Source organism: Phascolarctos cinereus, unplaced genomic scaffold (assembly GCF_003287225.1).
Source record: "Phascolarctos cinereus isolate Bilbo 61053 unplaced genomic scaffold, phaCin_HiC Scaffold_3;HRSCAF=262, whole genome shotgun sequence".
NCBI lineage: Eukaryota > Metazoa > Chordata > Mammalia > Diprotodontia > Phascolarctidae > Phascolarctos > Phascolarctos cinereus.
Genome location: NW_027555736.1, coordinates 158,899,025 through 158,913,602, shown reverse-complemented (window position 1 = coordinate 158,913,602; position 14,578 = coordinate 158,899,025). Strand labels below are relative to the sequence as shown.

Sequence of the window (14,578 nt, the reverse complement as noted above, 5' to 3'; positions counted from 1 at the left end):
GTTTTGTTTTGTTTCCTCTTTCTGGTGGTTCCTCCTATTGGTTCTAATTCTTCCTTACAATGTGACTAATGTGAAAATATGTTTAATAGGAATGTATATGCATAGCCTATATCAGATTGCACACCTTTTTGGGGAGGAGGGAAGAAGGAAGGGGGAGAAAAATTTAAAACTCAAAAGCTTATGGAAGTGATTGTTGATAAATAAAAAGTAAAAAGTAAAAAAAAAAAGAAAAAAAGAAGCTTACTTTTAAGTGGTGATTGAACTTATAAATAACATACAAGATGCATACGGAGTAGGTGGTAGGTAATCCAATAGGGGAAGGCTCTAGAAAGTAGGAAGACCAGGAAGGCCTCCTAAAGAAGGTAGTCTTTGAACTGAGTTATTAAGGAAGCTGGAGTAACCAAGAGGTGGAGTCAATGGGGCAGAACATTCAGACATGGAAAATAGCTAGTGACAAGATAAAGGGACAGTAAATGGAGTGATAAGTTGTAGGAACTGCAAACAGGCTAATGTAGCTGGTTAGCAGAATGTATGGAGGAGAAAAAGGTAAAAAAAAAAATAGGAAGTTAAGAAGGGGCCAGATTATAAAGAGCTTTAAATACTCAATAGAGATCCTAGAAGAAAAAGAGAGTCACTCAGGCTCATTGAGGAAGGGGGTAATGTGGTCAGATCAACATGTTAGAAAAATGACCTAGGCAGGTGACTGGCAAGGACGGAGAGACTTGTGGAGGGAGAGGGGTTAAAAGGTTATTGCAATAGGTCAGATGAGAGTAAATGCTAGCTTGAACTAAGGTTGTGGCTGTCTACATGAAGAGAAGGAAAAATATTTGCCAGATGAATGAAATGCAAAATGTTAACCTGTTTTTCAGGATCACATGATTCGAGAGGAAGCCAAGGGTCTGACCCTAAGACAGTGTGCTGTCATGGAAGTAGTCTTGGCCACAATTAAGGTACAGTTTTCTGTTTCTACACACACACACACACATTGTATCTGCAGCTATATTGTGGGAAGCTAACTGAATTTCCATAGTATTATTTCCTTAAAAGTACAATATTTTCCCTCTTCTACTCCTCTCCACACATCCCCTATCACTCTTGGTCCTTCAACGTTCATGTCACTGCATGAAATATGGGTGAAGTCTACATATTAAGAATAAAAACATATACATAACAAAAATATTTGGAGCAATGAATGTTCTGGCTAATCAAGTAATCTGGTTAACTTTTTGTTTTCATCCTTGGATGCTGGAAATCTTCCCAAAATTATCAGTCCACTCCCCTGACCCTGTAAGTACAATATATCGAATGTAATTAAAGCACTAAAACACTGTATCATAAATGTCCTTTCTCATTGTACCTAGTACAGAGACTGAGTTAAACATACACTAATGTCAATCAATAAACATTTATTAAGTGCCTGTAGCTAAGTGGCACATAGAGGGCCAGACCTGAAGTCAGAAGACTCAACTTTCTGAGTTCAAAACTGGCCTCAGATGCTTTCTAGCTGTCTGACCCTGGACAAGTCACTCAACCCACTTTGCCTCTGTTTCTTCATCTGTAAAATGAACTGGAGAAGGAAATGGCAAACTACTCCAGTATCTCTGCCAAGAAAACCCCAAATGGGGGTCACAAAAAGTCGGACACAACTGAACAACAATAACTGCGTGGCTGGTGAGAGAAAGGCAAAAGATAATCTCTGTTCTTGAAGAGCTCACAGTCTAATGGGGAAATAATTACATATAAAAAAGCCATATGTAGGACAAATTGGAGCTAATCAACAGAGGGAAGGCACAAGCATTAAATAGAAACAGGAAAAACTTTCTGTAGAAGGCAGGATTTTCATTGGAACTTGAAGGAAGCCATAGAAACCAGAAGGCAGAGATGAAGAGGGAGAGAATTCTAGGGATGTAGGAGAGCCAGAGAAAATGCAGAGCTGGGAGATGGAATTTTATATGAAGAACAGAAGGGAGGTCATGTTACTGGATCACAGAGTACATGGGGAGGGGATTGGAAGGTGTTAGAAAACTGGAAAGTGGAGGAGGAGGAGGAGGAGGATGAGGAGAGGTTACAAAGGGCTTTGATGCCCAAACAGAGGATTTTATATTTGATGCTAGAGGGCAGGCAATGAAATTTATTGAGTAGGAGGGTGACATGGTCAGTCCTATGCTTTAAGAAGATTACCTTGACAGCTGAGTGGAGGATGAACTGGAGTGGGGACAGGCCTATGGCAGGCAGGATATTGCAACAGTCTGGGTGTGAGGTGATGAAGACCAGCACCAGGGTAATGGTAATGTCAGAGGCAAGACGGGGGCATATATGAGAGATGTTACAGAGGCAAAATCGACAGACCTTGGCAACCAATTGGAAATGATGGGGAGGGAGAGAGTCAGGAGTCAAGGATGACACTTAAGATGTGAGCCTGAGGGACTGGGGGGATGATAGTGCTTTTACTAAACATTAATAAGGGCCTTAGGAAGAGGGGAGGGTTTTCATGGAAATTGTTCCTTCTAACTTCAGAATATCCATGGATATGTAATCTCATCTATGTTGGTACTTATTCTGTGGCTGCAAAGTGCAACACATCCATCCCTTTTCATCCTTTGGTACTCCTCTCCCAGATTTCTTGATAAGCCTCCACAGATGACAGGAAACAGCCCTTCAAATGACCTACCAATCATTATTGGTTGAATAAAGGTTTCACATTTGGACTGCTGAGATTTAAAGCAAGAAAAGATTTACAGCTATTTTAGGAATTTTCTGAGCACCTTCTGCCCCTCCTTTTCTTCCATTCCATTGAGGCCTCTACAGAAACAGAAGGGGACCCCACTAGACTGAAGGCCTTTAAAAATTGTGTTTTATGCATTGCCCTAGCCAAAGATTTTTGTCACCTAATGCCTGGCCAATTGCTGATAAGTTTCTGCATACTTAGCTACACTGGTCAGCAAATAGTAAGTGAAGTCTGCTGTTGCACTTTGAATCCCTTCCATCAGAGCGGAACCGGCAGAGCTTACTCTCCACTGGCAAATCCTTCAAGAGCTTTGGGCCATCACACCAGGATAAAGCATCAGAATAGGACTTGGTGAAGGAAGTTGTTGTTGTTGTTGTTTTTAAAACTAAATCTCAGGTATCAACTTGTTTTCTTGTAATTTTACCTTTTATTCTCTCCTGAGAGAATTGAGGAAAAAATTAAGTTAACATAAAATTTTAATTAAAAAGTAAACAAGAAGGTTTACTCATATGTGTGTGTGTGTGTGTGTGTGTGTGTGTGTGTGTGTGTGTGTGTGTGTAGTCAGAAGGCAGTCCAGATCCATAATTTCATTGTTACAGGACACTGTAGAGAAGAAACATCCTCTGCTAATGGAGATAAGCACCCGTTCTGCAATTTAGAGCTGGGCTTATTTTTTGGACCTCTTTGCCAGGCTGTTGAAGTCTATGCCTCAGGACTCCTCAGAAGAATGTTTCAAATGAGTGAAATAAATAAAAAACATAGGATTACAAAAAATTATGTTGAAATACAGTTTACAATTACCATTTTTTTTAAAGTTCACAGACCCCAGGATAAGAACCCTTGTCTTAGAGAGTTGCCTAAGGCCCTAAGAAGTTAAGTTATTTGCCCAGGGTCACACAGCCAGTATATACAAAGCAAGTCTCAAACCCAAGTCTTCTTGACTCTAAGGCTGCCTCTTTTATATATGTACAGATATGTATATATGCACACACATATACGTATGTGTGTATATCCCTATTTGCATATACACATATACAAGCACACTTTGGGGAAAGTCTTCTATTCAAAAATTAGATTTTTTTTCTTTTCCCTATATTTTCACAGTGCACCAGTTTGTCTGTTGTTACCTGGTGAAGGCATCTATTGTGCGTGATTTATGACCAGATTAGCAAAGCACTGTTTCTACAAGCCATTTGCCAGCTGATAGAAATAAGTCTCACTTTGTGGAAACAGACATCCATTCAGTATGCATTAAAATAACAATCAGCCTGCATAACAATTGAACTTTTTCACAAAGCTGCCACTTTGTAGCCTCAGTTTTGTACTTTGCACACCTAAGAGCCTGATTTTTGTCCTTAAGTGTTGAACACCGTAAAACAAAGTTACAGGTTACAGCTTTGTGACATGTGGTGACAGCAATGCAATATATCATGAAACACGTAGATTCTATATCTCAAATTACAATTTTAGCTGTATAATATAAGTAATTAAAAGTCTCATTTTGTGGTAGGAGGAGCTTTTTTCTTTTCTTTTCTTTTCTTTTTTTTTTTTGAGACCAGGACTCCCTATCTTGCCCAGGCTGGAAACACAGCAGCTATTCATAGACCAGAGTCTACCACTAATTGATAAGAAAGTTTTGACCTTCTCAGTTTATAACCTGTGCCTCTCATTAGGTAGTGGAGGACCTTTGCTCCAAGGACCTCACCATAAGAGTGTTGGACTTAGGGCATATACCTAATCATTGACTTTAGGCCACCGCAAATCACAGCTTCAGAGCTCAAGCAATCCACCAGCCTCAGCATCTCCAATAAACAAAGACTACAGCCATGTTCCACTGGTGGGAAAAGAATTTCTAACACAAGGAAACACACGGTTAAGAAATTACTTTAGAGCAAACTTTTTTAGGTTAGGTTTTAGGAAGTATATAAACAAGAAATGAATAGCCTTCAAACATAGCAATATTTATTCCTACAAACAGAAATGTGAAGGAAAATGAAAGTGTGGACAATATTATTTCATAGAATTATACATCTAGATCCAGAAAAGACCTCAGAGAATAACGTTATTCTAGATAAGGTCACTTGGGCCAAGGAAGTTGAATGATTTCTTGAGAATCACATAAGGAGCATCAATGATGGGTATCAGTCAAGTCCCTTGATACCACAACCACTACTAGACATTGACACAAATTACCATTTCCTAAGGAAGTTGAACAGATTGAAAACAATTGCTGGAATGAATGTACTAGAAGAGCTTAGAAACCACCCTTAGTCAACAAACATTTAATCTCATAGACAAGTGGAGAGATGTGGAAGTTCAAGGCAGCACTAGTTTAGGATATCAACTTTTATTAAAATACTATCAAGGAGAATAAAAAATATGAAATATTATTTTATCACAAGCAGTTTGCCAAAAGCTTGGCAAAAGGCCCAACCAAGCTAAATCATCTCTTTGGCATGATGAGGCCGCATGACTCAGCAGATTGACCCTAGAGTCATGACCTAGATTAAAGTCCCACTCATCCTAGTTATGTGATCAAGAACCAGTCATTTAGCCTCTCATTCCCCCCAGAGCCTCTCTAACACAAAAACATTTACCAATCTGCATTGGCAAAGGAAGTTTCTTCACTAAGAGCTCCCTATACTAAAGAAATTACAGATTCAGTTTAAAAAAATCATGAAAAAACATTTGTAGGGGGCAACATAAAATTAAATAGTAGGTCAGTGGTATAAAAGCTTATAACAAGCATATTACTATTAATAATATTAATAAAATAATGAAGAAAAAACATTTATTGAGCGCTGAATACTTGCCAAACACTCTGTATACAAATGCAAAGGTGAAGACAGTCCCTGCCTCGACTACATTCTACAAAAGGCAGGCAAGATAAAAGGGAGAATGGTAGCCAAGAAGGAGCATTTTGATCCAGAAATTTATTGGGCTAGTGAATAGAGCCACAGGAAAGTAAATTGACACAACCTGTCTAGGAACACAATTGATTTGATTTGATCACAGCATACGATTCTAGGACTGGGAAGGAAAAGAATGGAGAAAATACCCAGGGATGAGGCTATGGATAGTGGGGAGTGAAGTGAAGCTTGGCTGTTGTTTTTCTTTTTTTCCCTGAAATAATGGCCCTGGTGAGGTAGTCACCAGTCTAGAGAACTATGTCCCAGGGAAAAATTTCTCCAGTACAGAAAGATTATTGTGAAAGCTATAGAGAAGATAGCCAAAGACCAAGCATTTCTATAGTACTTTAGATTTGCAAAGTACTTTGTGTGTATTATCATATTATATCCTTCTAAGCAACCTGTGAGGTAGGTGCTATTATTATTTCCATTTTACAGATAAGGCAACTGAGGCTGGAAGTTTAAATGACTTGGTATGGTTACTAATGAAGGTAATCTCTTATCAAAAAGCTAAAATGAGTAGCCAAACTAAAAAGCTGAAATGACTATCTGAATTAGCCAGAAATGACACATGCCATTTGGTGATTTCTTCTCTCTTACTATGCCTCCAAGGTAGCCAAAGCATCTGCAAAACTCAGTGGGGCTCTTGGCTTCACACTGCAGGGAGAAAGTCTACAAGTAACTACTGCCTAACCTTGTAATGAAGGTATTAAAACTGGCTTTCTTATTGGCAGTCTATCAACGAGATAAGACAATTTCCTGAATTTTCTCTGTCTGTAATAGTGAGATAATTGAATTGGGATGGTGTGGGGGGGTGCTATTTTCACATTATATTAAGCTTCTATATTTTAGAATTGTATTGAGTTTTTGTTTGTATGACTAGAGTGTACCTTATTTAGTTTATATATCTTAGAACTTGTTCTTCCTCTGGACACCTATTGCACTCTGGGTTTCTGTCTTAAGAAAGAGAAGTCATTCCTGTTCTTACAAGTCTCCTATTATTTATTAAGTTGCCAAAAAGAGGCCTTCAGAATGTTATGCTAGTGAAAATCAGTCAAATGTTTTGACTGCTTGAAAGGAGCAAATTACTTTGCCATTAAATCAACAAGCACAGATTAAGCCTGTCCTAGGTGCCAGGCACAATGTTATCTCAAACTCAAGAGAAAGCTTTATGCCGTACTCTAATACAAACTAACCATCTTGCTTAATTTTTAGACTTCTGTCATTATTTCTTATGATGCTTAATAGCTATCTCCTGTCACTTACTGACTTTTCTCCTCTCCATTTTCTGTAGGTTATTTAAAAGTAGAATCTTAACAATTAATTAAAAAAATGAATAAGTGAACACAATTTAATGATAATATTCATAATAATTATTGTTATTAGCCCCACCAATTCCAGGCTCCTGCCAAAGTGTGAGCTTTTCTGTAAACTATATATAATAACTGTACCTATCTTTTATCTGTTGTCCAGTTGTGTCCAACTCTTTTTGACCCATTTGGGGTTTTCTTGGCAAAGATACTAGAGTGGTTTGCCATTTCCTCCTCCAGCTCATTTTACAGAAGAGGAAAATGAGACAAACAGGGTGAAATGACCTTCCCAAGGTCACACAGCTAGTAAATGTCTGATTTGAACTCAGAAAGATGAGTCTTCCTGATTTCAGGCCCTGCATTCTATCCCTTGCACCAACTGCATCTGTGTTATAATTAAATGACAAGATAACATTTACATTCAGGGCACAGCTCAAGATTTACATTCTTCTCCATAAATCCCATCCATGACCTCCTGCTCCAGCTTATACTTACCTCTTGCCTTCTCTGAGTTCCTATTGCCTGCATCACCTGCTTCATAGTGAAGTCTTCACTGTTTTCTAATTGTCTATCAGTCCTATCTCTCCAACCAGACTATGGCTGCTTCTTAAGGGAAAAGACTATCTCCTATTGGAATGTTTAATGCCTAGTATGACGTAATACTCATGATAGGCAGTAAAGAAATATTTGACTGATTGATGAATATAAAAATGCTTTGAATTTCTTCTAAGAAATGCCAAATGTAATGGCAGAGTTTTCATTTTTATTTGTTTATTTTAGAATTGACTTGTTTCCCCTTTAAGAATAAGAGCAATCACTTCCAACCTCTTCCCACTCCCCCTTCCCCATTCAGCACTATGCCTGCTAGTTAGTTACAACAGCTTCTTTTCCTCATATTGTATAGGCTTCTATGCCTGGGAAAAGCTTGCTTTTAAATGAATGTAGATTTCTCCCCAGGAGAGTTGACTGAAGCCTGACTGCCAAATGGAAGCATTGCAGCTTTAGCACTGCATGCTCCCTTCTGGAGTGCCCTGGGCTTCTCCTCTGGATCATGGCCTATTTTAAGGTATTAAACATAAACAGAGGAATACTGTCCACCCTTGTGAGCCTGACAGTCCACCTACTCCTTATATAGGGAAAGATCAGGCTCATTCTAATTGTTTTTCCATTCTTCCATTGATCCAGTCTAAGCTTGTGTGATAACAGAGAAATCTTTCGCTTCTATGGCATTTATTTAGAAGTACTGCCTCCCAAATTGATGCCATTGTATATTTTTAAAATGTTCTTTATTGATATCTTTTGGTTTTATATCACCTATATTTTCCAATATATTCCTTCCCTTTCTGTCCAAGAGAGTCATTCCTTATAAGAAAGAATGAAAACAAAGCAAGAAAAACATCAAAAAAAAAGTCTATTACATTATAATGTAAACTACTCAGAGGCGGAGACAACTTTCACTTTTTCTTTGTAATCCCAGAACTTAACAAAGTGCTCAACATATAATCAGAGTTTAATAAATGCTTATTGATTAAAATTATATGGAATGTTTCTTGCCCAGAGTACCCCACTTCTGAAAAAGAAGTTTCTCCTCTTGAGCCAAAATTATTCATTAGAGACAGCATGTAAAATGTAACTAGTATGTGCAGAGACTACTTACTCATTGAGACCACAGTAGACTTTTTGAAAATATCCTCCAGACCTTGCTTTGTTTTTGTCTACTTTACCAAGAGGTATCCACTTACCTGCAGCAGCCAGGTGGTGCAGTGGATAGAGTGTTTGACCTGGAGTCAGGAAGATTCATCTTTATGAGTTCAAATCTCATCTCAGACTCTTACTAGCTGTGTGACCCTGGGCAGTCACTTAACCTTGTTTGCCTCAGTTTCCTCATCTGTAAAATGAGCTGGAGAAGGAAATGGCAAATCTCTCCAGTATCCTTCCTAAGAAAATCTCAAATAGAATCACAAAGAGTTGGGCAAAACTGAAATGAGTGGAAAACAACAAAGTGCAGCATTGGGGAGGTTAGATTTCACTATCTGAGTCTGTGTTGCAATGTGTTACGTATGTCCCTGGGAAGACTTTCTTACCATCACTACCTGAGGCAAATCATACATCAAAAGACTGGGCAAATAGGGCCACAATGGCATCGCAGAAAACACCATTTAAGTTCTTCCATTTCCCCTTGGGTGGACCTGTGCCAGACATAACAGGACACTAAAACTATGCTACAAGCACTTAAGCATTTTTCCTAATGGTCTATGATATAATCTTTATCTTTAGAGATGATGGTGGAGAGAGCTGTTGTGGTCTCTGTTGTCAATTATGAGAACTCCAAGTGATGACTTAGAGTCATGGGACTAGATTCCATATGTAGTTTTTAGAGATTGCCCAGTCCTAAGGAAAGGAAAGGTCACCTCCTTTATAATTATCTCACATAGAGGATGCTCTGGAAAACAGAAAAGGAGAAATAGCTGTGTTCTTGAGGCTGAGACATGCACAGCTGCCCTCAATTCCCCAGGCTTATTTAAGGGTGTTAGAAAAGGTCTTCAGAGTGAATGTTTGAGTCAATAAAGTTTGAGAGGCTAGCACAGAAGGAGAGAATGTGGGTGAATGAATAGAGAGCTAGTAGATGCTAGCTGGAGAGAAATGAGAGAAAACATTTTGTGTATGAAGAAAGTGTGACTGAGCAAGCCTGGAAAAAATAAGACTGCACTAAGTCATTGGAGAATGCAAAAGAGTAGAGAAACAGTGATTCAGGGAGCACTGAGGGGAGTTTCTGATTTAATGAGTAAGGAAATGGCATGAGTCATGAAGAACCAGGGCAAGTTCAGAGCTGATGAGCCCAATCAACGTAGGGTATAACCTATGTCCTACTGACCTACAAAATATGTATGCCAACACAAAGAAAGCAGGGAGGAAAAGCTGTTAATTAGATTTTGCCTTAAATGACATAAATGAATAAGGCTTTTTTCTGCGCTTTTCTTGGTCATGTTTTGTGAAATGTGTCTAGAGGTGCCCAGAGCCTACATGAGTGTGAATGATAGTTTCATGACAATGTCTTCCCATGGTAACAGTTGTACCTTCCAAAACCAAAAAGGGATTAGCAGATTTTTATTTCAACGTCTTATTGTTTATGATCACAAAATCATCTTGGCATCATTTGCATAATAAAATGTAAGGATGAGAAGAAAGAGACTTTAGACTTCAGCTCCTAATCATAAGATAGTCTAGAGCCCAGGATCCTCTTAAGTTCTGATGGGTTCCATTTATGTGATGATGATTTTAAGTTGTTTAGGGTAGGCATTCAATTAATATTAGGTAAACCAATAAGTGAAATTATTCCTCCTCTCTCTCCCCCTCCTCTTCCTCCTCCTCTTCTCCTTCCCCTCCTCCTCCCCCCATGATAGCACTTAATCTATGTTAACTGAATTGAATTCTATCACATGGTTTATAACACTATAAATCTGTGTTCCAAGAGGTAGCCTTCTATAGTGGAAAAGGCACTAGGTTTGAATGTAAAAGACAGATTTGACCAACTGCTGGCTGTGTAACTATAAGCAAGTAACATAACTGCAAAGGGCCTTGTCAGTTTCCTTATCAATAAAAGGGTCAGAATAGATGATCTCTGAGGGTTCCCTCTAGCTCTGAATCTGTGATCCTATTTAGTATCCTATATTTTTTAATTACAATTTAACTTTCACATCAGAAGTGTGAATATGTTTTCTTTCTAATCCTAATTTCTTTGTGGGTATGTTTATGTTTATTTTCTTTCTTCTTTTTTTTTTGTTAATAGCAATACTTTCATGCTGGAGGAAATGGTCTGAAAAAGCACTTTTTGGAGAAGAGCCCTGATCTTCAGTCTCTTAGATATGCTCTCAGTCTTTACACCCAAACTACTGATGCCCTGATAAAGAAATTCATAGACACTCAAACCTCTCAGAGTAAGTAATATATGGAGCTAGAAATAAAAACAACTCAGAGGTATGGTAAGTTATTTTATTAACATTGTTTGAAATCATTGTCACAAATCATACTAATTAATGGATCTATTATTACAGTAATTTTTTTTTGTTTTCTACATAGAGAATTGGATATTCTGGTTATGAGTTTTGAGATAATTATAATGCAATAAAATGTATTAAATGCTAAACCATACTGAACATAATTAAAACTTTTTTAAAGCATTCCAAAATTTCCTTGAGAGATATTACATAACTATGAGTCTTGGAGTGTCATTCCCAATAAAATTTCTTCAGTATAGAACAAGAACTCACAGAAACTCCATGGTTTACCTATTTTGATTCTTCTATCCTTGGGGGGGAAACCCTCTGGACAATGAAAGTGAGTGAACACTAACAGTTTTTAATATATGTAACATAGGATCCCTTAAAGATCCTGGGCCCATGAAAGCCAGATCCAACTTCAGGAGTGTGACACTAAGTCTCATTGTTTTGTTGTTACTACATCAGGTTCTCTAAGAAAATCTCTAAGAAATTTTATAACATGCTATCCTCATTTTGTAGCACTATGTTTGCCCAAATGCGAGTAGCAATGTACCTCAAATGCTACGCAGGAACTAAGTTGCAATATGGGCACTGGTTTGGGGACAGTTTTTTAAATTTCTTCCCCCACAGAAAATACATAAAATGCAAAAATTTCAGTGAGGCTTATGAATAGCAATACCAAAGAAGATTAACATATCCAATTCTCCTCTATTTCTTCCCCCTTGATGTTACTCCAGTCCTCCGATTATAGAAGACATATTAACCATCCTCTTCCTCCTCCAAGAAGCATGTTGTTGAGCAAACTTTTGCCTCTCTAAAGCCAGTGCCTAAACTATTTTGATGTGATCCACAAGATGAGCCCCCAAACTGGGAAGGTCTACTTTTTGTATCTCTCCTCTAGCACCTGAATACATTCTTATCTCTGTGATGTGCTTCTGTAGGAATACTGTCAATGCCCAGCTTCTGAGATAAAGTACCTTCTCAGAAATTGTAGTTTCTGACATTTTTTCAGAAAAGAAAACAGGCAGAAGACACCAGGAACTCAAGGTACAGGAATTCTAGGGTACATAATCACAAGGAACTCACTATGTGCTTTTTACCGTAACCCTCCACTAATTGCTTTGGACAAGGGAAGAAATCTCCCTCTTTCATTGCCTCTATCACAGCTCTATTCTCCTTGCTGTGGTCTGGAAGACCAAAGGGAAGAGAATGGGAAATGGAAAGGGAATGGCTTGTTAACAAACACCTCTGGTATTCAGTGGCCAACTATCTCAGCGAAAGCCACAGTCACAGAGAATTAATCCAAGTAGTTGCCTATATCTTCTCAGCAAGGTACCAGTGCACATACTCAGTGCCATGAGAGATTCATAAGATCCCAGTTCTAGGTCTAGATAGCACTTTAGAGGTTATATATTCCAACCATCCCACTTTAGAGATGAAAAAATTCAGACATATTGGTGTTAATTGACTTGTCCAAAAACCCACAGTAAGGGGCAGACCTAGGACTGAACTCAGGTCCTGTGAGTCTACATTCAGTGTTCTCTCCATTTCTAAGATATATTTAAGATTGTACCATACAGAGATTTACATAAAAAAACCACCAAATTATCTGAAAAGTTCATCAAATCTTTCATTTTCCATTAAGTTCTCTCTCTCTCTCTCTCTCTCTCTCTCTCTCTCTCTCTCTCTCTCTCTCTCTCTCTCTCTCTCTCTCTCTCTCTCTCTCTCCCTCCTTCTCTCCCCCCAACACTTTAAAAAAAACCCTCACTTCTTCTGTGAAAAGCATGAGAGTGTACATGTAAAAGCTGTATTTTTGAGGGAAAACATTCTGATCTTTGAGATTCTTAAGATATTATTCCTACAAACAATTTTTTTTGCCATGTTTCTTGACTCTTTAAAGAAATTACTATCATAAATAGATCCAATGTAATCCTTAGAGTTCTAATCAGACACTAGGGAATTTATTTTGCATTTCAACATTAAACAAAAGTACAGAATCTAAATGTGCACCTCAACTCCAATGAATAAGAAATTTCAGGAAACCATTTTGATTCATAGGTTAGGGGTCCTAGAGATCCCTGTGTACCAAGAGAACTGTGAATATTCTACAGTTGCCAATGTGTCTCTACAAAGCTCATCTTTTATTGAAGCTCTTCCAAATCTAATTGCAAAAGCGAGAAAGTCCCTTAGGTGCTAGTATTTTCTCTTATAGTTCTCTTTAACCCCTGATGTTTTCTAATTACTTCCAGTTAAGGCAGGCTTCCTAATTTCTCTTTTAACAATGATGGGGTACCCCAGGCAGAAGCAGGGTTAAAATAGATGTTTAAGTTTTAGCTAGACAAATATCAGGCAACACCAGCAAGCATAGGATTAAATTTCAATATATGCAATGTTGACTTACCATCTAGATTTTACAATCTGCTCATCTGACAATGCTGAAAATAACAAAAAAAAGCACTTCTTGGAATTGTTCTGCTGACTTGTCACTTTCAGCTACTAAATCTTTCATTCCCTCTTGCTCTTATGTAAAATCAGTATTTTACCTTACCAATTTTGGAGTGCTAAGTTGTAGAGGGAAAAGAAACAAGAGCTGTGTCTCACTTTTCTGCTTTCTGAATGCATTGTGGTACATACACACACACCAGGCTATATAAATGGCTGTGGCTATAATAGATGAATTATTGACAATTCTTATGTAAATAAAATTCTCATAATATATACATATATATATATATATAAAGACATGTATTCTTCTGTTTAGATATTTGAAATTAAAATAATATTTAAACCATGTCTACATTTATAAAGAGAATAAATTGGAAATTTGTATGAAACATGGGCAAAAAAAAAGCCCCACCTTAAAGTATCTAGATGAATCTAGGGAATATTTGATTTACCTAAGTCCTTCAGCCTTTGAGTAAATTGTTCTGGGTAAATGTAACTTCAGAGTCTAGGACAGTATCTGATGCATTTCATAGGTTGGTGACTAAAGCATCAGTTTTGCCTCTCTATACATATCCTTATCAGTCTAAGCACCTAAGTTCCAAGTGAATTTTCTGTACTCTTCCCTCACCTCCCACATTTATTAACTTCCCCAACCCTTCCCCCTACTCCATTTCTTACGTGACATTTTAAAATTGTGGCAGAACCAATGAAAAAAAATTGCAACCTAGATATAATCTGATTCCATTTCTTGTTTGGAAAATGGCCTTTTTTTTTAAGGTACCATGAGGTCAGCAAAATACAGACATCGTTGTTCGTTAACTTTTCATTTAATTTTCAGCTGATATTCTGTGGGGAAATCATTGCTTGCAATTTATTAGAACTTTGTGCAGATATTATCTCATGAAATGGAATGTTGTTCAAGGGGCTTTGTGTCTGGGCTTCTCTGCTTCCTATGGTTCACTTAATTTCTGTGAGTCTCATTTTCCTCATGTATAAAATAGGGATAATAACACTTGTTCCGCCTAGCTCACACAGTTATTGTTAGCAGGGGGTTTGTAAATCTCAAAATTGTATAGAAGTGAATGATACTATTATAGTTAACTCTAGAAATGGACTGCTTTCACTAGGTAATCTTCCTCATTTCCTTTCTACTCATTCTCTCTTTGTTTTTGTGTCACTTTCCCT

The 14,578-nt window shown here is 37.7% G+C and overlaps 1 protein-coding gene across 1 annotated transcript in view; it reads left to right on the top strand.

Moving 5' to 3' along the window:
• Positions 1–14,578, top strand: part of UNC13C (unc-13 homolog C) — a 705,000-nt gene that overhangs the window by 637,885 nt on the left and 52,537 nt on the right. The window contains exons 28-29 of the mRNA XM_020981173.2: positions 870–950; positions 10,738–10,885. Coding sequence (XP_020836832.1) covers positions 870–950; positions 10,738–10,885 — 229 coding nt within the window. The remainder of the gene's footprint in view (positions 1–869; positions 951–10,737; positions 10,886–14,578) is intronic.